This window comes from Primulina eburnea, chromosome 3 (assembly GCF_022965805.1).
Source record: "Primulina eburnea isolate SZY01 chromosome 3, ASM2296580v1, whole genome shotgun sequence".
Lineage (NCBI taxonomy): Eukaryota > Viridiplantae > Streptophyta > Magnoliopsida > Lamiales > Gesneriaceae > Primulina > Primulina eburnea.
In genome coordinates this window covers 1,843,724-1,869,151 of record NC_133103.1, presented here as the reverse complement: position 1 = coordinate 1,869,151, position 25,428 = coordinate 1,843,724, and the positions used below count along the sequence as shown (strand labels likewise).

General features: G+C 33.0%; 3 protein-coding genes across 4 annotated transcripts; 2 read left to right on the top strand and 1 right to left on the bottom strand.

The window, feature by feature from the left end:
• The first annotated feature begins 926 nt into the window (after positions 1-926).
• On the top strand, positions 927-4,191 carry LOC140825207 (putative transferase At4g12130, mitochondrial). Of its 2 annotated transcripts, none has more exons than XM_073186843.1 (5): positions 927-1,557; positions 2,336-2,589; positions 3,134-3,232; positions 3,459-3,617; positions 3,690-4,191. In XM_073186843.1, exons 1-5 carry the CDS (start codon positions 965-967, stop codon positions 3,728-3,730), a joined length of 1,146 nt encoding a protein of 381 aa, XP_073042944.1. In that variant the 5' UTR covers positions 927-964; the 3' UTR covers positions 3,731-4,191. The 2 variants fall into 2 exon arrangements, with proteins under 2 accessions (XP_073042944.1, XP_073042943.1); XM_073186842.1 differs by having other exon boundaries at positions 929-1,557; positions 3,695-4,191.
• A 1,962-nt stretch (positions 4,192-6,153) lies between these two features.
• Positions 6,154-13,409, bottom strand: LOC140825206 (uncharacterized). The gene is made up of 8 exons (XM_073186841.1): positions 13,095-13,409; positions 11,839-11,964; positions 10,921-11,019; positions 9,762-9,904; positions 8,235-8,343; positions 7,898-8,005; positions 7,302-7,442; positions 6,154-6,677 (listed from the first exon to the last, which is right to left on the bottom strand). Exons 1-8 carry the CDS (start codon positions 13,164-13,166, stop codon positions 6,351-6,353), a joined length of 1,125 nt encoding a protein of 374 aa, XP_073042942.1. The 5' UTR covers positions 13,167-13,409; the 3' UTR covers positions 6,154-6,350.
• Positions 13,410-19,011: 5,602 nt separating this feature from the next.
• Positions 19,012-22,392, top strand: LOC140825205 (AT-hook motif nuclear-localized protein 1-like). Its single transcript, XM_073186840.1, has 5 exons — positions 19,012-19,909; positions 20,858-20,925; positions 21,210-21,341; positions 21,465-21,626; positions 21,846-22,392. Exons 1-5 carry the CDS (start codon positions 19,507-19,509, stop codon positions 22,068-22,070), a joined length of 990 nt encoding a protein of 329 aa, XP_073042941.1. The 5' UTR covers positions 19,012-19,506; the 3' UTR covers positions 22,071-22,392.
• Positions 22,393-25,428: the final 3,036 nt, after the last annotated feature.

The window sequence follows — 25,428 nt, the reverse complement described above, 5'->3', positions numbered from 1 at the left end:
AAAAAGATGAAATTACTGCCGATATCCTAGAAACTCATCGTCATTGGTATCTAAAAGAGATAAAGGAAGATGAGAAGTTGATGTCCAGATTAATAATCTAGACAGGGACCCTTCAACCACTACATGGTCCCCTAGCAAGCTGTAAAGGCTAATGAAGATTTGAAATCCGAGTTTCAAATCCGAAGAAGTCTTCTATAAATAAAGACGGAAGAAGGAAGTGAAGATCATCAAATATTTTCTCCATTTCTTTCATACAAGGTTGTAATATTTTCTTCAAAAGTTTTATGTGTGTAGTAAGTTCAGCTACGAGGAGTAGCTAAACAAGTTTCTCCTCCTCTACAGGAGGTTACTATGTAATAAATAAATGTTTGTGTTTGAATAAAAGAGATCTTTGCTCTTAGCCCCTCTCATGTATTATTTTCAAAATTTGATCTTTTGCTGTACGCTCTAAGGTAGGAAACGAATTAGAGCTGTGCTAAGTACTGCTGAAGGAATCTGCTTAGTAACCATCGGTTGCGATCGTGTGGTTGGACTGTGAGGAGCAGTTCGTAAAATACGGTGGATATAACCCGGTGGTACTCTAGTCAAAAAGGTAAAAGATTTAATTTATTTTACGGAAGCATGATGGACCTTTTATTACAAAAGAAAATCAATTATTTGAAAAATAAGGTTGAAGGGTAGGATGGGAAATTTTAAAGAGATGGGGAGTTGAAACAAAGTTTTAGTGGGATGGGGAGTAAAAGAGAAGTTGAGAATAGGTATAGGGATTTTTTGACAAGTTGCCCATAAAGTAACGACACTAGCAACAAAAACGATAAAAAAAAAGTTGTATGAACTGATTAATTTTATATATTGTTTTTTAATAAAGACTTAAAATAAAATATTATAAAAATTGGAATATTTTATATGTTGTAATGGACACCCGTAGAGTCGGCGGATTAAGACTAATTTTCCGGCAACACAGATGGACGCTTTTAATTTCCATGGAGACATTCTGTCGAACATATACCACGCGTCCTCTCATGCATCGCGCTTCGAGCCCCACGTGTTCTCCTTTCTATCTTTTTCTTCCCATATTCCCGTAGCGCCGTCTCTCAGACAGCGAAAACCCACAAAGATGCACCTCTTCAGAACCTCCCTCCGTTTCCTCAGATCGAAGTCGCACAATTACAACAGACCCTTCTCCACTCTCGAAGCCGCCGGCCCAATCAATTGCCTGCTCAAGACCAGATCCGTCATCCGCTTTAAAGGTCCCGAAACCATCAAGTTTCTCCAGGGGCTTGTGAGCAACGATGTGCAGAGCCTCGGCAACCCACTTCCCGCTGGTGAGAATAGCGTCACTCCCAATATGCCGGTGGCTGTGTCGCCTACAGTGTACGCAGCGTTGTTGAATCCTCAGGGGAGGTTTCTTTACGACCTTTTCCTATATAGGCCAACCCGATCTGATGAAAAGGTCGATCAGACTGGGTCTGGACCCGGGCCGGACCCGGGTGATTTTGAGATTTTCGCGGATGTTGATGCGTCTGTCGTGGATGAGCTCTTGGAGACGTTAAAGAAGTGAGTATTTCAACCTTTTTCCTACAAATATTAATTTTATTTAGAACGTGTCAAATTTAAATTACGCACAATCGCATTTGAAATTTTCTTGTCGAGTTTGCTCATTTGTTTGGCTTGAAATGCAAACGAATCAAGGATTTGTCTAAGGCGTGATCCGATGGTTTGAAGAAAGCTATTGTTTGGAAAGAAAAATGAAACTTTGGTAAAGTAAAGGAAACGAAGTTCGATTTAGATTTTTATTGTCCTGATTTTCGTGCCAATGTGGGATATTTTGATTCTAAAGAAAGCGGGGAGAGAAAGGTTGATCCTTTTGCTAAAACATACTTATAAGATATTATTTAAATTCTTTCGAGAGTTGGGTTGTGATTTGAGGCCAGGTGTGAATTTTTGTTCTCGCCTGTTCTGGCCTGAGATATTGATGAAGGAAAGCGTGTACTTGTGGTAAATTTGATAGGTAGATAAGTGGAAGTTCTAGCAAGCGATTCAGATTCTCGGATTCTTGTCCGCGACAAAAGGAAATGATGTTTACTTCGTTTCGTAGAATATAATATTTCTTCCTTAGGAGGGAATATCATAAATCTAATCTCTGATGGAACCAGAACGGGGCCAGATGTGGCAATTGCTGCTTAAATTTTTTGATAGATTCATACATTTTATGTATCTAGGTAAAAACATGGTTCGCCTTCATTAAATGTTTGAGTTATCATTTCGACCTCTACACAAAATTTCCGGCTTTGCTACCATATCTGAACCAGTGTAAAATTTCCTTCTTGTGCAGATACCGTTTAAGGTCAAAGGTTGATATCGAGAACGTGGCTGGAGAATTCTCTTGCTGGCAACGGTTTAGTGGAAAAGCTTCCAAGAAGAGTTCAGACCCAGAAGAGTCTGAATCTAGTGCTGTTGGCTGGGGTGGTACTGTTGATCGCTCTGGTGTGTCAGCTTCACAAGGAAATGATCTTGGTTGGCATTGGAATAAGGATCCAAGATTATCTTGCCTTGGATGCAGGGGCATCTTTCCATCCATGGCAACACGTAAGTTGAATTATCTGCCTTATTCACCGCTCCTCTCTGATTTTATTGTGTACATGTATTATGTGTTCCGCAACAGAAGTGGCAATATGGAAAGGCCACCGTTGGCGAGTATTGGTAATGTGATGCATTACATATTGGATTAACATGCATGCACTGCATTCTAATGCGGAAGCAAAAATTGTATAATATGGGTTACTGCGGGCGTCAAATTCTCAAATGGTGGGTAATTTTAAATATCCCATCTTAATCAAACCTACAAAATGTCGTTATTGACAAGAGGGGATCTCCCACCTTGGAAGGCTTTTGGGATTGTGTGTCTTCGTAGCTTATTGTTTACCAATTTATCAGTCATCAACTATTCAAGTATTTTTACATGACCCATCCAGATACTAAAATCCACCTTCACTCAGGAATTAAGATCAGTGCACACCTTTGCCTAAAATTGGTTAATTTGCCAGTGTTTCCTAAATGTATGCTACTTGTGGTTTACCGAACAAGTTCTCTTTGAGCTTGTTAATACATCTGTGTAATGCTTCTGTTGCAGCACCTCTTGTTGAGGCGGATGAAGAAACTAGTGAAGAAAACTTTCTTATCTGGAGATTAGAAAAGGGAGTTGCAGAAGGCTCCATTGAGATCCCAAAAGGTTCTGTTTTCCTTTTCCTTTTCCTTTTCCACGCCGGACATTAAAAAGTATAATTACAAATTCAAAAGGATCGATCGCAGATCCTACCATCATTATATGGAAATACTATTAGCTAATTCCGTTGTGTTATTTGCATGTGATTTGTAAAGAATATGAATGTTAAATTTAGTCAGATTTATCCTTCGAAAATTATCTTATTTTATTATTTTTTAAAAAATCGTTCTAGGTGTGGCAATTCCTCTAGAGTACAATCTCGCTGGTCTAAATGCCATAAGCTTCAACAAAGGTTGCTATATCGGTCAAGAACTTACTGCACGCACATACCACAGAGGAGTTATAAGAAAGCGCTTGATTCCTCTGAGATTTCTGAATGATAGTGGAGTAGGTGAGTTCTCGTCAATGCTATGTGTATTCATCCATTTCTATCTCTGCGAATTATAACAATTGAATTTATTAGCTCAGAGGTCCAGCAAAAGGTTGCTCCGGGTTCTGAAGTGATTGATGCATCATCTCAAAAGAAAGCCGGGACTGTCACAACAGCACTTGGATCTCGCGGTCTCGGGCTTCTACACCTGGAATATGCTTTCAAAGGGACCGGCAACTTGACCATAAAAGACCAGGAAGATATCAATATAGAGACCATTAGACCCGAATGGTGGCCAGCAGAGTGGTTTCTCAGTCACAAAGAGCAAAGTGCGGCTGCTTAGTTTGGCTACTACTTATTCATCCTTGTTACTTCCAATGTGATGAAAAAAGCGGTGTGATCGTACTTTGATCGATCTTGACTAGGATGTGTCGAAATAATGATGTTAGGTATGAACGAATGTCTGCACATCCTCGAAGGAAATGAAGGATCACGAACTGTTGTTAGAAATACATCTTTCCTTTCAAATCTCAATAAATCTATCTATATAATTCATGTTATTTGTATATTAAATAAGAGAGCCTTTGACATTTCATTTGGCCCTTTGGCGTTTTTGTTTTCGTTTTTCCTTTTTCTTTTTCTTTTTTTTTGAAATGAGAATGGCATTTGTCAAGTGTAATCCTCTCAATCGTGAGAAATAAAAATACAAATGATATCTAACGGATGAAACACAATTAAAAGATTAGCGTCCGTTCGAGTTTATTTGTTTGTCTTCTAACATGTTGAATATTTAATCGAGTTTATTTGTTTGTCTTTTAATATGTTGAATATTTAATGAAAAGCGTGGGTTGAGAATTTGACATAAGCTGGAATTGTTTTTGTTTTTCGTGTATTTGGTGTTTCGCTTAGTTTGCAGAATTAGTCTCTTATTTTTTATAGTATAAATTTGATCCGTCTTGGCTGCTAAAGAAAACTAGATTCGATGGTGCGTTACCAGGTTTGGGTTAGATAATATTTAAATGTGGTTCGTTTCACAATGAAAAAAGAAATTTGACGAGGTTATATAAATAAATAATATTGAGAATTTAAAGATATTTGAGTATGATGGAATTGATATTTAAAAATTATTATATTTGGTATGATTGTAATGATTTGATTGACGGTGAGAAAAATAATTAATAAATTTGATTGTATTGAGATAAATATTATATTTATGTTTAGTTTTATTTTAAGGATTAAAGAAATTATTTACTTAAAAATTAACAATAACAAGAATGATGCTTCCCAGAAACAAGTACTACAATTGTTACCTTATATATATAAAGATGTTTATGTAAATATCTTACAGACATTCAACTAACACGTTTCATGTTTCCTTTTATATATATATATATATAAGGAAACATGAAACGTGTTAGTTGAATGTTTGTAAGATATTTACATAAACATCTTTTTTATGTATATTATAATGGAAAAAACACGTATTACACGTAAAAAATGATTATTTTTATCGAACTCAATATAACATAATATATGTTTTTCCATGTCAATTTGGTAAACATAGTTTATGCAATGAAATTTATTTATACTTTCGTCAAATTGAATAGAAAGTTATATCGAGTAAGTATTGGATTTTGTGCAATGTAATTTGGTGAATTGCAAATTGCTATATAGCAATTAGGCAAAAACTTGTGTGAGACGGTCTCACGGGTCATATTCGTGAGACGGATCTCTTATTTGGACTATCCATGAAAAAGTATAATTTTTTATGCTTAGAGTATTACTTTTTATTGTGAATATGGGTAGGATTGACCCGTCTCACAGATTAAGATCTGTGAGACGGTCTCATATGAGACTCACTCTAGCAATTATATAATACAATTTTTAAATATATGTCTATAAGTTCATACGTAAAATTTAATTTCATAATTACTGTAGAAATCTACAAAATGGTATGTACAAATAACAATAATTTTGTCACATTTGTCACGTCATCCATTCCATTCACACTAAAAAAATGTTTAAATTTAAACATTCCTCTTAATTCAATATCGTAAATCTGTGTAATTCAATATTTATCTTTGTTTATTTAGAGTTTTTATTGGAGATTAAACAAATAATAATAATTTTAAAATAAATCAGAGACATGTTTTGATAGTTTCTAATGTTATGTGATTTTTTTAGGTCCGAAAACAAACTATAAATTTTATAGATTAAGCATGCATGACTCCTAAATATTTAATTACGTATGGACATGAACAAACTCATGGAAGAAATATTATTTGGTAAAGAAAAAGTTCTAAAGTATATCTTTCAACCTAAATAAACAAGGATAAATTTTGGATAGATTGTTCTTGGATTTTATAGTTAAATTTTGGATAGCATTTGAAGATTATGTACTTGTATGTTACCTGGGGCATTGAATTTTCGAATTAATTGAAATTTATTTTCTAAACCATGATTGGATAATATTAGATTGCAAACTAACTGCGGTAAGTACACCGTTGCCCCAAAAAACACCCATTTCTAACATTTTGCCACGTCGAACAAATTCAAGTACCAAACATTTTTCCCGTGATCTTGAATCCGTAAAGAAAATGAACTTTGATACAGCCCAAGGCAGTCGTACGTCAATCACACAAGAACAGAAATTGGAGGACAAAACATCTCCCCTCAAGAAAATTTACAGGTGGTGACCAGTGGACAAAAAACACATTTACAAAGCCGGTTTAAATTTCGTTAAAACAATTCCGGTCAAAGTACAAGGTGCTTGTGCGGAAGATTAAACAAATTAAGAACAATATACCGTGAAAGAACTTCGGATGCCAATGCTAGCTTGAAGCATTCAATGCTGACATTGGATATCTGGGTGTTGCTGAAACTTTGACTATCAAGATTACCGGGATTGGGATCTTCTGAAGCTGGAGGAGGTCCATTTGCATCTTCGGGGCTTCTACTATCATCTTCTGGTGCATCATCGGTACGTCTGCCATCATTTTGGTCATTTGAGCTACTCCCACCAGGGACATCTTTTTGGACATCATCTGGCTTAGCCTCCACACCAACTCGCCTTAGGTGCAGCTGAATAAGATGAGATGGTGAATGAGACCTTCAAAAACATTTCCCAACATGCAGTTCACCAGGAAAATATAGGTAATATCTGTTCATCTTTCAGAAAAATCATTTTATTTCTCCGGCAAACATAGACATATCCATATTCTTTTGCAATTCTTGACAAAAAACTTGCTTTCAACTGCCTTCACATTCCCTCGTACTGTTGTTATCTTCTATCCAAAAAATCAATTCACTACTATTTAATATTCATAAAACAATTTTTAAAGAAAGAAATGATTTCAAAATATTATAACATGGAGTGACATCTATGGAAGAAAAAAACCTTTCTTCCATTTCCAAAAATGTAAAAAAATATAGTTCACATTCCAAAATTTATTTCCTAGAAATATATTTTCAGGAAATATATTTTTCGGAAATATAAGAAACAAACCAAATATCCCCATAATTTCCTCCCACAAACTAAAAAAAAGGTTCTAAACATTGAAATGTTGGCCCCTTCTCGATCAGAATCATGATTCTGTTGGGGAATTTAGACTGGTCTCGTGTATTAGAGGTTCCATAGTCTTGAACCAAATAAACATTTGAGAGAGTAGTTCAAATAACAAAACTAGAAAATTTTCAGAGTGCTACCTGAAGATGAAGATTTATTTCATCTGGCCTTGAAAGGAAGGGAAAATCACCACCAGATTTGAGGTAGGCTTGTCTGGCACCAGGGTATCTTTCTGTCACTTGATCTCTAAGTTGTCCAGGAATTGCACAGAAATCATTTGTCTTCAGGCAGGTTTAAACACGCCAGAAAAAAAAAGAAGTTAGAAATAATTTTCATTGGTTAAGGAGCAGTTCATCGAAATCCAGGAAACTAAGGGAGGCCTTGACTATCAATTCAATATTTTTTCTCCGAAATGTTGAAGAGGTAAGAGCTTCCTCCACTAAATATTAATCTCTGATTAATACTGCATACAAAGGGAAAAAGTCGTACAAGTATTTAAAATATTGGCATCTTCCTAGTCTTCAGACTTGTATGAAGAAAGACTTTACTCTTGAATTTACCCTGCCGAGAGTTCCTTCTCATGAGAAATGGTTACAATTTACAAACCGAGGAGTTTAAGATATGTTTCATCCAAATTTCTTAATTTAATTCAGCAATAAGTTTTTGATTGTAATTTACTGTTCAAATCAAGCGCTCACCATGAATCATTATCGATAGTATTAAGCACTCCACTTACATCCATTATAGTAATTAACGAATCAGAAAGCAGAAGAGGCCCAACTGATGCTGCATCAACTGTCAGACTCAACCTGGAGGCCAAGTCATCTTTTGAAAGGGTCTCAACCTGCATCGTTGGTACTCGCATAATAAGAAATGTTCACTTCCAATTTTATCTTAAGAATCAAAAAGAAATTTGTTCTATAAATTTTATAAAACAAGCACTACTCGAACAAATGAATAGTTTTCACACTAGGTAACCGACCAAATAACAAAGATTATACGTACATCGCAAGCCATTTGTATATTTTAAGTATAAAGATCAGAGGTGAGGGTAGGTTCATACGGAATTTTACCTGAGCAACGATGAAATCCACAGAATCTGCGATAAAAGGTTCATGAGGACCGTCGTGAATTCCATTTAGGATATACCTCTTCAACAGGAATGAGGGTGTCCAACCCACACTGTTAAATATTGAATTCACAACAAGCCCAATTACGATAGGATAAATATAAACTACAGAGATTGATACTCAGACAACTACTCATCCCACCCCAACAACCACAATCATTTCAACAACTGCATAAACCATTGAAATGTAACGGTTTAATATATTTTAAGTGATACGACCCTTCAAACCTCAACCAGGTGCAAAAATCTTTAAAATAATTACTTGGTTATTTAAGACCTAGCTGGCCATCCTTTGATTTCAAGGTAAATTTGCAGGTGGAAATACCAAATGTTCGCTGTCAAAACTCTAAAGTACTAATTCAAAACCTTTCTGAGAGCAATAAGAGACAAAGGATTTGGAAAACAACTCTGTAAGAAACTAAAAAACTGGGATAAGAGAACTTCTGAAGGTTTTTGTGGTGTTAGAAAAGGATGACATATTGAACAAGTAACAAATGATTTTTTGTACTGTCCCAAACTAAAGCCTCGAGAAAGTCCTTAAACACAAATGTGGTTCTTTTCAAATATTATACTTCACGAGAAGGAATTTTCTAGCAAAGAATATGAGTCACTCAAAAGTCAAAAAATAAAAAAATAAAAAAAAAAAAAAAAACCTTAAAAGGTAAAGTCATGCAGAAGCACACAAAGCAGTGACAAAAAGGGAGAAGGAATTTTCTAGCAAAGAATATGAGCTCCTGGACTTCCCCTACGGTGGGTACTGGGAAGATAGTTGTGTGCTCGTACAAAGATGCACTTACTCAAAAAAAGTGTTTCATTAAATCATGTATTTTTCAGTAGAAGCAGAAGTAGTTTTACATTTTGACTTTTAATGGTTAAAAATTGAAAGGCCTCTTTTCTACTTTTTTGTGCTTCTTAGAGAAGCTGAAGTAGAATAACCAAAAACTCCAAATTTGAGTTTCTCTAAATCCACAATATAACTGTTTTTCAAGTGCTTTAAGAAAACATTAAAGCCCATCCGAACATCATAAAATATGTATACATTTTTTCTAAGTTTAATTTTTATGATAACAGGCATCGATATCCAAACATACTTTAAGTGTATGTAGCATTGCCCTAGCAAAGGAAGCTCGCTTACTTGATTTCAACAGTGGTCACAGTTAACACTGCTTAGAAAACTAACCATGTAATCCATTATAATAAATACTAATTTTAGCAATAATGGATAAAACCTGCTATAGCTGCTGCCTGGTAGAGAATCTAAAACTTGGTAATGAAGAGGAAAAGAAAGCATAGAGCTGTCACGTGAATGATATAATATGTCCAGGGAAAAACAAGAAAGTATCATTGTAAATAGCATTATCATTAAATATCATAGTATTTTTCCTTTTTCTTTTTTTTTTTCAAAAACAGACATTCGCATTTGAACCAGATTGGAAAAAAAAGAAACACAAAAAAAATTGTAGCAACATACATAGGAGCCCATGGCATAGCTGCAGAAAAACTATTTGTCTCCAAAAATGTATTTGAGAGAATCAAAGATCGAACTCGACGTGGCCGATGCTGAGCAAAGAGTTGAGCTAAGAATCCCCCAAGAGAAGTACCATATAAATGTATCTGCAAATATGGAAAACGACCACTGTAATTTGTCGTGAAGTTAGATAATAAATACAAGAGATGAAGCTACAGTCAATTTAAGATGATGAATAACAGGAAAGGATAGGCTTGGTAAGATCTTTAGGGTCCAATCTGGAGATAACTTCTCATGTTTACCAATAGCATCTGCTTACTGGGTGTTGAGCACTTGATACAAGGGCAAATAAAATAAAGCAATCTTTTTAAAAGGTAAAAGTGAAGGTGATATTCACGTAATAAGTAATCATCCCATTTTGATCATTCAAAATTAGTCAAGGTCATACAGATCTGATCAGTGAAATGATCTGAATAATGTAACTGCCTTACTGGGATTATTGATGCTGGTTGAACATAGAAACATCCTGCTTTTATAAACAACATTGTATCGAAACTAATCCATTTTGAGAATTTAAGGACCAAAAACCCAACAGATGCATGAAAAAAATTAACGTTTCCCGTTTTTCAACCATATGGCATCCAAATGTCATTACCATCTATTAAAAGTAATAATTACTTTTGGTTTTTCCATTTAAATTCCCACAAATTTCCATCTCCACATCAAATATTTCAAACACATAATATTCAAGAACAACATTATCACATGCATCCTGATTTTATATGATTTTTTCATGATATCCCTAAGTTTAGATGGTACTATGGTAGGTTTTGTTGGTGTGATACTTCATGATTTTTGTATATTATTCTAAATTTCGCTATCTCAATTATCTTTGCTCAGGCTTAAAAATAACACATTTCATTGTGGATGTGTTCAACATGTTAAGGTAGTCACCAAACACAGAAAAGGGCATGGGATCGTTCAGATGTTTGACAGAGGAAACTAGCAAGTTTAACATCACCTATTTATTCAGCTTAAACATACCATAATGCATAACACTTATATACCCTACACAAACAACTGACCGAACAGAAGTCCTTTTAGCCAGGAAAGGAAATAGCGTTCAACATCATAGAGTGCAATGATGACAAGCAAATCTTACATGATGAACATTAATAACATCCAAAAACTTCTCAAATGCAAGAATCCACTCATGGTGATTCCACACTCGGGGAATATCAACTGATATCACTCGATAACCCTGAAAATGGAAAAAAATAATGACGTAATCAAGAATATGAAATCTGTGTTAAATAAAAACTAGAATACGTCGATAAAGTTCGAAATGAATGAATGCATTCAGAGATTTAAATGAGCATCCATGAAAATTAAGGTTGAATAACTAGGATGAGAAAACAACTTTCTAGACAGATGCATCTTAACATATTAACTGAGTTCAAATACAAAATACATATTTCTTCTTCCACTAGTCCAAAATGTCTCATCCAAAGGGAGCTTAAACTCCCTTTTATAACTTATCCTACTTAAATATATAAGTTACTTAAATCATGTGATATCATGCCTTTTTCAAGAAAAGGAAGAATCAAAACATCTAATCAATCTTTTTTCCTTATACCTTTGTAAAGACTGCTTCATCTTATACAACATAAAAATAGTCATATAGTGTATGCAGCAGCCTTCTAAATAGACGACAGAAGTGCCACCAGGTAACATTCAAGTGCATTTGAGGCTTCCTTAAGAGTTTGTGTCATTCACATTTGAAGTGAAGGGGCATTTACAGATGAGAAGTTTAAAAGAACCCAGTAGTTTTAATAATAGAAATATTGAAAGAAATATAGTTAAAGGTCATTACATGTAATGCACCCCAAAAGCCAAATATTCAAACACTGAGATCTCGATCACAACGAGATATTCAGGAGAGGAGTTTCCAACAAATTTTAAACTCAGATTGTTCAAATCCCAAAATATTCCCTCACCACACCCAAATGCTAAGCACAGGAGACCACTGCTGGTTAGCATTACAGGCTTACTGATCAATAAAATTATTAAACTTTACTACCTTCATAGATAATGACATAATTTGTTTATAGTATACATCGGCGGTTCCGGCTGTACCAGGAAGACAGATCAGTGGAGGCACAACTTTTGGCCCAAAATCATAATATCTCCATTGCTTTGAACCAATCTGCATCAAAATTTGTGAGTAGACGTTATATCCACAATTTATTGAAGACTCGAGAATAATCCAATTCAAGACTGAATTTTGCTTGCGACAAACAACGGTAATTATGTAATAAAGACCATGCTATGTAGAGAATTCCCTCATAAACATATGATTATGGGAACATATAGATTCCTTTACCAGTTACAACTTACACCCTATTGACTTCATTACTCCTTGCAGGTACCAGTATCTATATGTAAATGAAAGGTTGCAAGATCTCGCTCATTATTAACATAAAAGTAGAAAAAAATTAAGAACCATGATTTTAAATTCATTTGTCACAATTTTCTATTTCTTAACGGCGACACAGGTTGCTTCATCCAGAATAAGCTTCCATACTTAACTACCCAAAATACGGTATTTATTAGTAAGCCAGTAAGAATTCATACGCCCGAGAAATAATAAGGATGTCTCAAATAAGTTTAGTGTTATTTTATTAGTTTGTAAGAAATAGATATTTCTCAGATTTTCTTTGCTGGCATTCTATCCATTTTCCTATCTTCCAGAAAAGGTCATGTCAAGGAAGTTAGCTGATACATGATTTCCAGGATTAAGCTTTTGAATCTGTTTGCTTCTTGTAACCCAAAAGGAGAAGTAAATATAATGAGACTAGAGGCACATAGATGTTATCAGCACATCATAGACCTTGATCTGCATTGGCAATGGTTAATATTAATCTCTGTCAGATACGTGTTTGGACCATGTACTCAATAGGAAGCTATTACATCCGACTACTGCATTCTGAACTTTCAATCTTTGTAAGCATTTTATTTATCTACAACTTAAATGCTGAAATGCACATGAACTCAAAGCTTGCAAGAACCTACAACAACATTAAATACTAGGAACAAATTCCTGAGAAAAAAGAATGTGGGATAACTGAAACCAGGTAAACATAAGATCTTGATTCTTAAGTCCAAATGATATCAAACAAATCAGACATGGGATCACCAATAATTCAAGTAGGTAAAGAACTACAGACAGAATTTGACCAAACAAACTCAACATTTGAGAAATGAAGCTAAAGACTCATTCAAAAATTCGAAATAAAATTGATTCAAAAACAAATATGTGAAAAAAGACAATCTTACTGGGATCTTGTGAAGAGGGACCTGAGACTTGAAGTAGATGTAATCACCAGGCGCCGAGAAGACGCCTTTCATAGCCGATGTTAACGCTGTCTGCCACAACACGCGAATGAAATATGTCTGGGAATCTAATTTTTGGTATAAATGATCGAATTAACAACGTAATTGTTGTGGGTGGTTTTCTGAATTTGATGGATTTTCCCAAATATGCAACAACGGTCTGAGCTGTTGATTAGTGGGACTCGACGAGGCGAAGAATGATTGGGCTCAATGCTTCTGTGGGTCCCACGATCAGGGTTTCGGGTAATGGTCCATATATAACGGGTACCGCTCGAGTCTTCGATTCTTTTGAATCCGTGAAATGGATATAGGGTCGGATATTTTAACGAAGGAGATACGATACCAGTTCGTAGTATCCAGACTCTTTCGGATCGGTGAAATGGATAGGCTCCGTTTACTTGGATTTATGGAATTGGATGTGATAAAAATATATATAAAAGAATAATATTTTAATTTTAAATTCAATTATTTGATTGAAATTGTTTATGTATCTCTTCAAATTTATAAATGCAAAAATACATTACAAATTAAAACTTTAAAAATAGAATAAATTATTAAATCATTTATCACAACTCACATACGAATAATAAATCATCATCCACTGATTGACCGTATCATTTCGAAAATGAAACCAACAATGGCAAAATCTAACGTACACGCAAATTTTCTTCAAACCAAATATATATATATATTAATCGCCTGTTTACAAACTTTCTTCAAAATAATAATAAAAAATATTAAATAAGTAAGTAATTCATCACAACTGTATATTTATAAACATAAAATAAATATTACCTTCAAGAATTTAATATGGTAGAGCCCTGGAGGTGACTGAAGAGATGAAGTTACGCATACACAATAAAAAAGGAAAGATATATCAAGAGTCCACAAAATATCATCTAGTTTAAGACAAAAATTTGTGTAAGATGGTCATATTTTGTGAGACAGATCTCTTATTTGGGTCATTCATGAAAAAATATTACTTTTTATGCTAAGCGTATTAGCGTATTATTTTTTAGAGTGAGTCTAATGTGAGACCGTCTCACGGATCTTAATCTGTTAGACGGGTCAACCCTACTTATATTCACAATAAAAAGTAATACTCTTGGCATAAATGACTCAAATAAGAGATCTGTCTCCCAAATACGACTCGTGAGACCGTCTCACACTAGTTTTTGCATTTTTTTTATTGTGAATATCGATAGGGTTGACCCGTCTCACAGATAATGATTTGTAAGATCATCTCACAAGAAACCTAGTCACTTCTCAAATACAAGACAAGCAATTTTCAAATAAATAAAGTTATATTTAATTATGTTAAGTTATATTTATTTATTATTTTACAAATACGTGAGACAATATTTTTGGCATGTTATTAAAATATTGATTTTCATAATAATATAGGCGAGAGGTAAATTTGTTGCCTCCTAAATTAGTCTGCATTTAATTAGGCGTAACCAGAGCCATCATTGATTTTTAACGTACAAAACCAGCCACCCTAATTACTACAGCCCACGTTGCTATCAAAATAAATATCTTTCCCCGTCGTAATTATATCTTGTAAATAAAACTCGCAACCTCCAAAATCATATTATATTTATTAAAAAAATATTTGGGCACATTCTATTTTTTCCTTATTTGATTTTAAAAACTGGATTTTACAGTGATAATTTTGGTTGGTGGGTAAAATGACAGATGTAAATATATTATATATTACATGAGCATTTTCTCAACAAAAAAAAATTAAAAAGACAAAATGATTCACGAGTTGAGAAATCGGCCTTCAGTTCTTAGCCGTCGATTTTTTTTATGTTCAGTCTCTGGGTAATTTTTTAATACCACATTTTCACATGAAGTGTACCATATTTCCACATGAAGTGTACCACATTTTGTATGATATAGTACCACAATTTTGTTGGTAGAGAGTGAACCCAAAAAATGTTTTGACTGGAGATTTTTCACCAACTTCCCTTTCACGAGTTGTCTGCTGCTCTTAAATTAAAAAATATTTTTCAAAACACGTGGCAATGTTTGGTTATGTTTCGTATATTATTCCCTTTTATCAAAAAATGGTGTTTTGTTTTAGGAAAAAGTTGGATTCTTTCGAAGAATTTTTTTTAAAAAAAAACATCTAGCAATTTTAAGGGTCGGACACCGCACGCATGATGATGGATGATGGTTTCATTTTATATTTTAAAATTATAAAAAACAATATATACAGTAAATAAAACGAAAGGGTTATTTAAATTATTTCTCAATTAAATTTCTTGTCAAATATAAAAATTATAATAAATATCAAATACACAAGAGTTGAAGGTAAGTTGTGGGATACGCAAGTATTGCCAACACTTAGGCCATCTCCAACCCTGCACCAAAATGGTGTAAAACACCATTTTGGTGCAGGGTTATCTGCTCCAACCGATACCTATTGTTGACGCCAAACTAGTGGAGTGCTACAGTGTTGCACCAAATTTGGTGCAACACTGTAGCAATAGCGTTGGGTTTTTGGTTTTTTTTATTTTTTTTTGTAATTTTTTTATTGTCATTTTACTTAAACTTTAAATATTATATAATTAGTTTTATAATCCAATTTAATTATAAAAATGTATTATTTCAAACAATTAATTTTAAAAAAGTGAATTTAAAAAATTTGGATATTTTAATTTAATACATAATTAATAAAGATAATATGATTATGTTAATAAATTATTTGTGATAAATTAGTTGTAGTAAATAAAATAGTATAAAATTTGCCAAGAATATCTTAATTATGTAGTTATAATTAAATTAATTAATATTGAATACAAAGATACAAGTACAAAAAAAATTAAGATTTCAAACACTATTTTTTTGAAAATCAAAGAAAATGATACAAAATTAAATAAACAAACATAAAAAACACTAAATTATTAAAATTGACATTACAATACAACATAAAATAAAATAAGATGACAACACTTCAAATCAAAGATAATGATACAACATAAACGTAAAGAAGATAATAAACAACAAACTATTAAAAATCATACCACAATACAATAAAATAAGGATGACAAACATAAAAAACACTAAAATATTAAAAAATTTTAACGTAATTATAAATAAATATTTAATTAATATTTTAATTCAGTAATATATATAATGAATTTTAATATAGAAATGATTTTAGATACTAGTGATATTTTAATTGTTGTGTTTATAAATATTTTGTGAAGTAAATTATTTTTTGTTAATAAAATAATAGAGAATATTCCGAGAATATTCTTTTTAATGTAGAGTTTAGAGTTGATGGGTTGGAGATGAATTTTATATTTGGTGTAAGAATTACACTATTTTAAAGTTAGTGTGACACTAACATAGCGTAATGGGTTGGAGATGGCCTTATAAAGGTACGACATATATACTATAGAATATTCGCCAATGCTCTCTATGCAATATTTTTCGATTAAATCTCCCAAAAATATTTTTTCCAAAAAACAAAACCCACAAACTACTGAACATATGTTAACTTTGGGATCTTAGTGCATATCATCCGTACATTATTCGTATGTGTCTTATAAGACGGTCTCGCAGATCTTTATCTTGAGATGAGTCAATCATACTCATATTTACAATAATAATATTTTCGTATGAGTGACTCAAATAATAGATTCGTGTTAATAATTGATTTATAAAATAATCCCACACAGAAGTTTGTTTAGTTAACATTATCCAAAAATCAATGATGGGCTGCGTTTAATATTCTTGGTAAAATGGAATTGTTTGATATTTTTCCTCAAAAAAAGAAGAAGAATTGTTTGATATTTTATATAAGAAGATACATGGCTTTGGACTATTCATTTACGTAGATTCCGACCGACTCATGTTTGCATGTTGGTTGTCTCTTTCAAATTTCAATACTACAAGAGTTGGGTTTTAGTAAATTAATAATCAAATCATCATCTTTTCTTTTATAAATCAAATGAAATAATTTTGAGAGTTTTTGGTCAAAGGAAGACGGACGGCCACTTGAATTTCCTTCATATATATTAATAATTCATCACTGGGAAAGTGTCAGAAAATTTATTTGTCGCAGAAGAAAACTGTAGGGACGATCGGTCGTATTTATAATAGTCGGCTAAATTCCTAAAAAACAATTGGATTAATTTAGTTTTGATTCAATTCGAAAGGTTAGCTTAGTGGCATACAAGTCAAATAACAGAAAATTCAATGGTTGGATTTCGGTTGGGTTTCGGTTGGGTTGGAAGGATTAATTGAAGAAATTTAAAAATAATTAGGGATTCTTTTGAGGTTCGATAAAAAAAATTATATCAATTATCATGTAAATATAAAATATTAATTTACATTATATTATTAAATTTGAATGTTTCATATTATTATTATTATTATTAAACGTATCAAATTTAATATGACAAACATCGCGTGTCATGGAACAGTAATACTAATAAATTATCTATAAAAAGTAAAAATACATATAAAATAACACGAAAAAAACTTGAAAAAGTAAATAAATTTACTCGATAAAGAAACGCAATAACTATTCATTTTTTTTAAAAAAAACACGTGCCTAAGGACGAATATTTTGTTAACGACAATGGCTAGGTTGAAAAGGGTTTATTTAATTGAAATAATTAGGGTAATAAATCTTCTTAAACATTAATCATTAAGACCACAAGGACAGAATTAAGGTAGACATGATTATGTTTTTAGTGTCAGTGTTTGCTTTTTACTAAAATCCGTGACATTAATAAGTTTTTGACAATAAGTAGTGACCACACTCTGTGGGGGTAATTTATACAAAAAAATTCGTAAAAAATTATATATTAAAATTAAGTATCATGTCAATAAGAATAGATGTATTTTAAAATTTTGAAAAAAACAAATATATTCCCAAAATTTTGTGTATTACGATTTTGATTTATGTGATAAAAATAGTAGGCAAAAAGTCAAAAACTTATGTGAGACTGTCATATGAGCGTATTTTGCGAGACATATATCTTAATTGGATCATCTATAATAAAATATTATTTTTTATGATAAGCGTATTACTTTTTATTGTAAATATCGGTAGGATTGACCCGTCTCACAGATAAAGATTCGTGAGACCGTCTCACAAGAGACCTACTCAAAAAAATATCCTCGTCTCTTCAGCCCAATTGTCAAAATTTTAATATAATTTTCATTTTTGTACAGAGGAAAATATTTTTTTATTTTTAATAAACTGTTGATAAATAATAATATCCCCATGTATATTTGTCTATTCCCTTTTATTAAATTATCTGTCTGTAATTTAATACTCATAGATAAACAGAGATAATGAAAAATAATAAATAATAATATTATGATAATATATAGAGATGTAATGTTTAATGTGCATATGCGATGCATTTCATTTATTTATTTAAAATATCCTTTTTTTAAAGAGAGTGATTGCTGTCTTCATGCCTTGGCAACCTAATTTCACTTTTCCCAACCACAATTACTTCTTTTTTTATATACATAAATAAAATATTTTTTTAATTTCCCCGGACTTCAACCATTATAAACCAAAATACATAATTTTTTTGCTTTCCAATAAATTATCAATGAATGGCCCTATATTTAATTAATAAATTATTTAATAATTTACCAATTTTCTAAATCTCAAATTTGGACAGTCTGATTAAAGTTAGGGAAAAATAAATTAAATTAAATTAGCTTCAACCCCACAAAACTCTAATTTTTCCCATTTAAAAAAAATTTCCCGGACTTCAAATATTATAAACCAAAATACATATTTTTTTTTTTGTTTTCCAATAAGTTATCAAAGAATGGCCCTATATTTAATAATTTACCATTTTTCTAAACTCAAATTTGGAAAGTCTGAGTAAAGCTAGGGAAAACTAAATTAAATTAAATTAGCTTCAACCCCACAAAACTCTCATTTTCCCATTTTTTTCATCACCACCAAACACCAAACACCAAAATTCAATCTTTTCCGACCCCAATCACAATTTTTTCCCCAAAATTAATATTTTTTCCCTGGAAAATACGTTGTTATTATTTCTCGTTTTCACTGATATGTGAACTATTTCTGTGTTAAAAAATATCAGCTTTATCTCACTTTTATGTTACCGTTTTTTTTTTCTTGTTGCTCTTTTAAGACGGATGATGATTGTAGCTTGTTAAGTGATAAAGGTGAAATATTGGGAACGTCTGGAACTTGATTTTGGGTTTTGAAGCATTTCTTTTTTATTTATTCATTTATTTATTTTGCAAGACAAATACTTCTAATTAATCTTGTAGAGTTTTCTCAAGAAAATAATGGGGTTGTGAGAAAAGTTTGATTGGAAGTTATTTTCTCGGAGTTTGAATTATGGAAGGTACTAATACTTTGGTTAGCAGTGGAGTAACTGTGGTGGGATCAGATGCTCCCTCAGACTACCACATGGCTCCTAGGACCACAACAGAAAACCCGATACAAGGAACCGGATCAGCACCACCGCATGTGACCGTGGCGCCACCACTAGTTTCCATCACTCTGCCACCGGGTACGACAAACGAAGCGGGCGGCGCAGCCACTTTGAAGAAGAAGAGGGGCAGGCCCAGAAAGTATGGACCCGATGGCTCAGTGGCGGTCGCCCTTTCACCCAAACCACTTTCTTCCTCCGCACCACCACCCGTGATCGACTTCTCTGCCGTTCAGAAACGAGTAAAGGTCCGGTCTTTTGGGCTTGAAGGCAAGCTGCAACTTTCCAGAATGGAGACTGGGAGTTCGGGTAATGAGTTGATTTGATATTGAGCATTTTACTATGTATATGTGGATGTTCATGAAACTTTGGTTGTATAGTGATCTGTTTTTGGTACCTGAATCCTGTTGTCAATTGTGTTTTCGGAGCATTTAGTGTTTTTTTGGGGGGAATTATAAACTTAGGATATTGATTGATGAGGTGGGGACCTGTGAATGGATGCGCTATCTTGGCGCAAATGGGTAGTTGAGGAGTCAAGTGGGATTTGAGGAATCTTGAAATTGCGGCTTTTTTTCAACATCTTTTCCTTTTGCAGTGAAGGATCTGGGTTTGTGATTTCTCTTCTTGGCAATTGCACCTAAGTAAAGTAAGGGTTGACTTAATTATACATTGGTATGCCCTCACCTTAAGCTTTGACTGATTCAACTTTGTTAATTAGTATCACGTGAATTCGCAAGCTAGTATGTATATTCCTCGCGGAAGTGTAAAATCACAAGTTTAAGACTAGAGTCCAGACATCTGGCCATAAACTAGACCTACATTTGATTCTGCAATATTTTCATCATTAATCACTCCAGATTCTTTCATTTCCATGTAAAGGTAATTTCCTTTAACGCCCACCCGTTCCACCAAATACGTATACATCGCGGGCTTTGGCAATATTGTTAGTCAATTCCATAAACCGTTGTACCAACCCCAGCTCCCCCAAACAGTCCTATCGGAAACTGTCATTCTTGGAGGGGAAGTTCTTAAACTTACTAGGCGCCCCACAGCTACTTGTGGAACCGGTTTGAGACTTACATTGGCCATCCTTTGGGATTTGGACACCCACAGCAGCCTAGAGAACCTCTCGATCTTATTTGCTACTCTATGCAATTACTTATAGAATGATTGTGGGACATATAATAAAATCAAATTCATAGCAGCCATAAAAAGTTTTCTTGTCATTATTGCTGATATTTGATATTTCATTTTCAGGTGACTGGGTTTCATGCTCCGCTGGTGCCAATTTTACGCCTCATATCATCTCTGTTGATGCTGGAGAGGTAAAATGTTGATGTTATCTAAATGTATATTCATTGATAATTATAATATTCTTAGAAAACATTAGTTTTTATTTGTATTTTCCTTTCTTCTTAAGGTTAACTCTGTTATTGACTACCAAATTTCTTTGAACTTTTGTTTATAGTAGTATTTGTGTGATGTTTTGGTATAAGATGACTTTATGTTACTATAGAAGTTCAGTATGAAGTTATTTGTCACCTCTTATTTTTGAAGTTGCTCATGTCAGACTTAGGATATTAGTAATTTTATCTTTCGGTGATTTTAGGATGTCACGATGAAGATTATATCTTTCTCTCAACAAGGGCCTCGAGCGATTTGTGTCCTCTCTGCTAATGGTGTAATATCAAGTGTCACTTTTCGTCAACCCGATTCTTCCGGTGGTACATTGACCTATGAGGTACTACCCGATTTTAAATCACATCTTTTCAACATTTTTTCTGATGTTTGCAGTTCTTTGGCGTATTGGTGTTGCATGTGAGTAACCAGTATTCTTATTCATCCATTTACCCATGTTGTTTAGGGTCGCTTTGAGATACTGTCATTGACAGGATCCTTCACGCCGTCTGAGACTGGAGGAATTAGAAACAGATCTGGTGGAATGAGTGTCTCTTTAGCTAGTCCTGATGGGCGTGTTGTTGGGGGTGGTGTCGCTGGCTTATTAGTAGCTGCCGGGCCCGTGCAGGTAAATTCCATCCATGCCATTTACCCCAACTCTGACCATTTAAGCTGAGAAGTGACGACACAATCTTTTTTAATAATATCAACCAAGTACAATATTTTTAAACAAGATAGTTTTGGTGGCCAACCAAACATCCACATACAATATAGCTGTTGATTTTTCAGGATATAGATCTTGAGACCTTACCTATTTAAACCATATTGGTGTTTTATTGTGAACCAGATTGTGGTGGGAAGTTTTCTGGTGGGTAACCAGCACGAGCAGAAGACGAAGAAACACAAACCAGAGTCCATGGCCATCATACCTACTGCTGCTATTCCAATCTCGAGTGCTGGTGTAGAAGACACATATCATACTTCCTCTTCTTTCCGTGGAGATAGCTGGTCCTCGATGCCCCCGGAATCGAAGAATAACGCCGCTGACATCAACTTATCTTTACCGGAGTAGTGGGTTTATGCTGTCCCCAACTCTTCGAACATAGTTCTTACTGACTACATTGGCACAGATTCTTCCATTCATGTTTCTCATTCGATGATGAATCTCTCTTCGTTGGCATCGCCTGTAAACCTGGCTAGTAGCAGCACAAGCGCATGCACTTGCAGATGAGGTTCGTGTATTAACTTACAGTGGTAGGGTCGTTTTTTCGTCGTCTGTTGTGCCGCATGATGAATTTAGTTGTCAGATTTTATGCTTCTATGTTGAACTCTGAATCTTGAAGGTTTTCCGACGTACATTGATTTGGTTAATGAAACTATTGTGATTCTGATTTTGTTGGAGCTGTCATAGTTGTGCATTTGGTATATTTCAAAAACCCAATTTAAAAACTAGTGTCGGACTTGATTTAAATATAAATACTTGATTTAGAAAATCATCATCTGATAAACTTTCAATTTTCTCTTAAAATTGTGATATCGGAAGCCATTTCGCACATTTATTTTAGTCAACAGGGATAAAAATATTTCATGAAAAATAAAAACAGAATTCCAAATATAAATTTTCAAGAAAAATTTCCATTCAATAGAAGCAAAAAGATATTACAAAATAATAATAATAATAATAATTCCAAATTATTTATATGAAAATTGCATCTATATATATAACAACTATTATTTTCTAATATAAAACAGTTTTTTGATCGATAAATTTATACTCAAATCTTCTCTTGAAAAAATTAGAAATCAAAATCTTAATCTAATAATTGTTTCCGAAAAAATCTCATTTAATAATATTATTTGTAGCTGATCATTTGAAAGTCAACTATGAGGTTAATAATATAAGATTATTACACTATTAATTTAATCTAGCATTAATTTAAGTGTATTATTTTATCTTGTTATCAACCCATTCATGATTTTAATACTATAAGTCACAAATTTTTTAATTTTTAATTATTTTTCACCGGAATCCATATATGACTCACAGAAAATGCTTACATGATTCAAAAAATAGTTACAAAAGAACTAAACATTGTTTACGTGCCAGATATTACGTTAAAACTTGTGTTAAAAAAGGGTTAAATTGAAAAAAATAATTGCAAACTACATAACCAAAATCATAAACATATATAACATAATTAAAAATGAAAATGACCAATTATAGGTAGGGGTGTGCATAGTTCGGTTAAAACCGAAATAACCGACTGAACCGAAAAATTCGGTTTAAATGGTTCGGTTTTATCGGTTTTTCGATTCTGTTTACGGTTTTGATCCCCAAAAAATCGAAATAACGGAATCGGCCATATTATATTTAACTATAAGACTTTTTGTATAATGAGCTAATAAATGGGCCTTAGTCATGTGACAAGTCCAATATTGTCAATTGGAATTTCAAATTGTTATTGAAGCTCATATTGTTAAATGTATTGAGGTTTGTAATTCAAAATCTATGTGCATTTTGGAGTTGAAAATTAGAATTTAACGGCTGCGTATCCTTTTGCAGAGCTACTGTTTGAAATTATATTTCAAATTGTTATGAAACTTAGATTGTTAAGTCATAAGTGTATTATAATCATATATGTTCAACTCATCTACTATCATTGTTTCTTTTATATGTGTTGCATCCATCAAGCATCAAGTGATGTATAATTTTATTTATTAACAAAATAATATAAAACCGTATATAACCGACCATATAACCTAACCATATTCAAGAAAACCGAACCGAACCGTAATAAAATGGTTTGGTTTTGGACCAGATATATTCAAAACTGAAAACTGAAAAATCGAACTGTTATAGAGAAAAACCGGACCGAACCGACCGACGCCCACCTCTAATTACAGGGGAAAAATTCCTCCAAAAAATCGATTAAATTTCATAGCCAAAATTTCAGAGAGGTTACTTGAAGACTAAACATTGAAAGTGGGACATAATTATATTCCGTGGAGCCACCACCATTAATTGACTCCTAGCTAGTAAAAAAATTTGTATAACTATAATTATAATAATAATATTTTAAAATAATAATAGTAAATTGGGTTTCATCACTCGCTCGATGGAATCGATCAAATTTAGAATAATAAGTCGTATTCAATTATAAATTAATAACATTATTTTCTTGCAGGGATTAAAATTAATCTTATTTTCAATTCTTAAATTGTAATTAGTTATACTGAAGCCCCTTTTTTTCAAAAATAAAAATAAAATATATTTATACACTTTATCATTTCTTCAAATTTCTGAAGAGAAATGTAATATTAAATCATAATAATCAATTCTAAAAAATTTTATACATGTAAATTATCAATACTAATGACATGCTTTCTATGTTCCATTCTCAACTTCAATTTTTTTCTATCAGAGTTTGAGAAGAAGTTTGTTGCAATCGTGTCTCGAAGACTCTTTTTTGTCAATAAAATTTTATACCTTTTTTGTCAATAAATTTGTTCTAATCATGAATCTCTTCAATTCCTCTTTTAGCTAGTGATTCTTAAGTGAAATTATTATAGAAGTAAAAGAATCCTTAATTCTTGAGACGTTAATTTATTTAGTTAATTAAAATATCAAGACATTGTTTGTTTCGTAGATGAGATAATGAATGTTACATAATATAAAACAAATTAACGGTAATGATGCATATCACTAATTCATCGTATAAATTGAGAGCCAAACATTAGACAAATCAAAATCGAATAATCAATCAATGTCTTATCATCCGTACCAAACTTTGTGACAGCTTGTTATTCCAAATTTTTATCGAATAAATTTTAAGTTTAATTTATACTTTTCGGAATTAATTGAACAAATACATATTAGATATATATTTTTCATTGGCCGTAGAATATATAGACATACAGTCATAGAATCAATTTAATAAAAATTTATTAAAATTGTTTTCATGGCAAAATAATAATAAGAAGAAAGGAAAAAAAGAGAAAGGAGTCTTAATTACGGGAAAGCTACGTACCCAAGGAAAGGTGTAATGCCCGAGAATTTAATTATGGTAATCTGATATGATTTACTGATTATGAATTGATGTAATTATAGCCGGGCCAGTTCGAGATAAGATTTGAGCCAGTATATGAAATTATACAATTTGGGCCGAAGGTATAGCGCCCGGGCGAAAATGTTTGTCCGCCCGAGCGCCATTGAGTGTTGGTAGAAAGCCGAGAGTCCTTCGCCCGGGCGGAACTTTATGTTCGCCCGAGCGCGATTATTTAATGGATGAGGGCCGAGAGTTCTCCGCCCGCGCGGAAACTCTTGTCCGCCCGAGCGCGAGTCGTTTGGTGGCACATTTTGAGAAAGACACGTATCCGTTTACATGCAAGATATATATATGTGTGTAAACCGACTTCCTTCTTCAGAATTG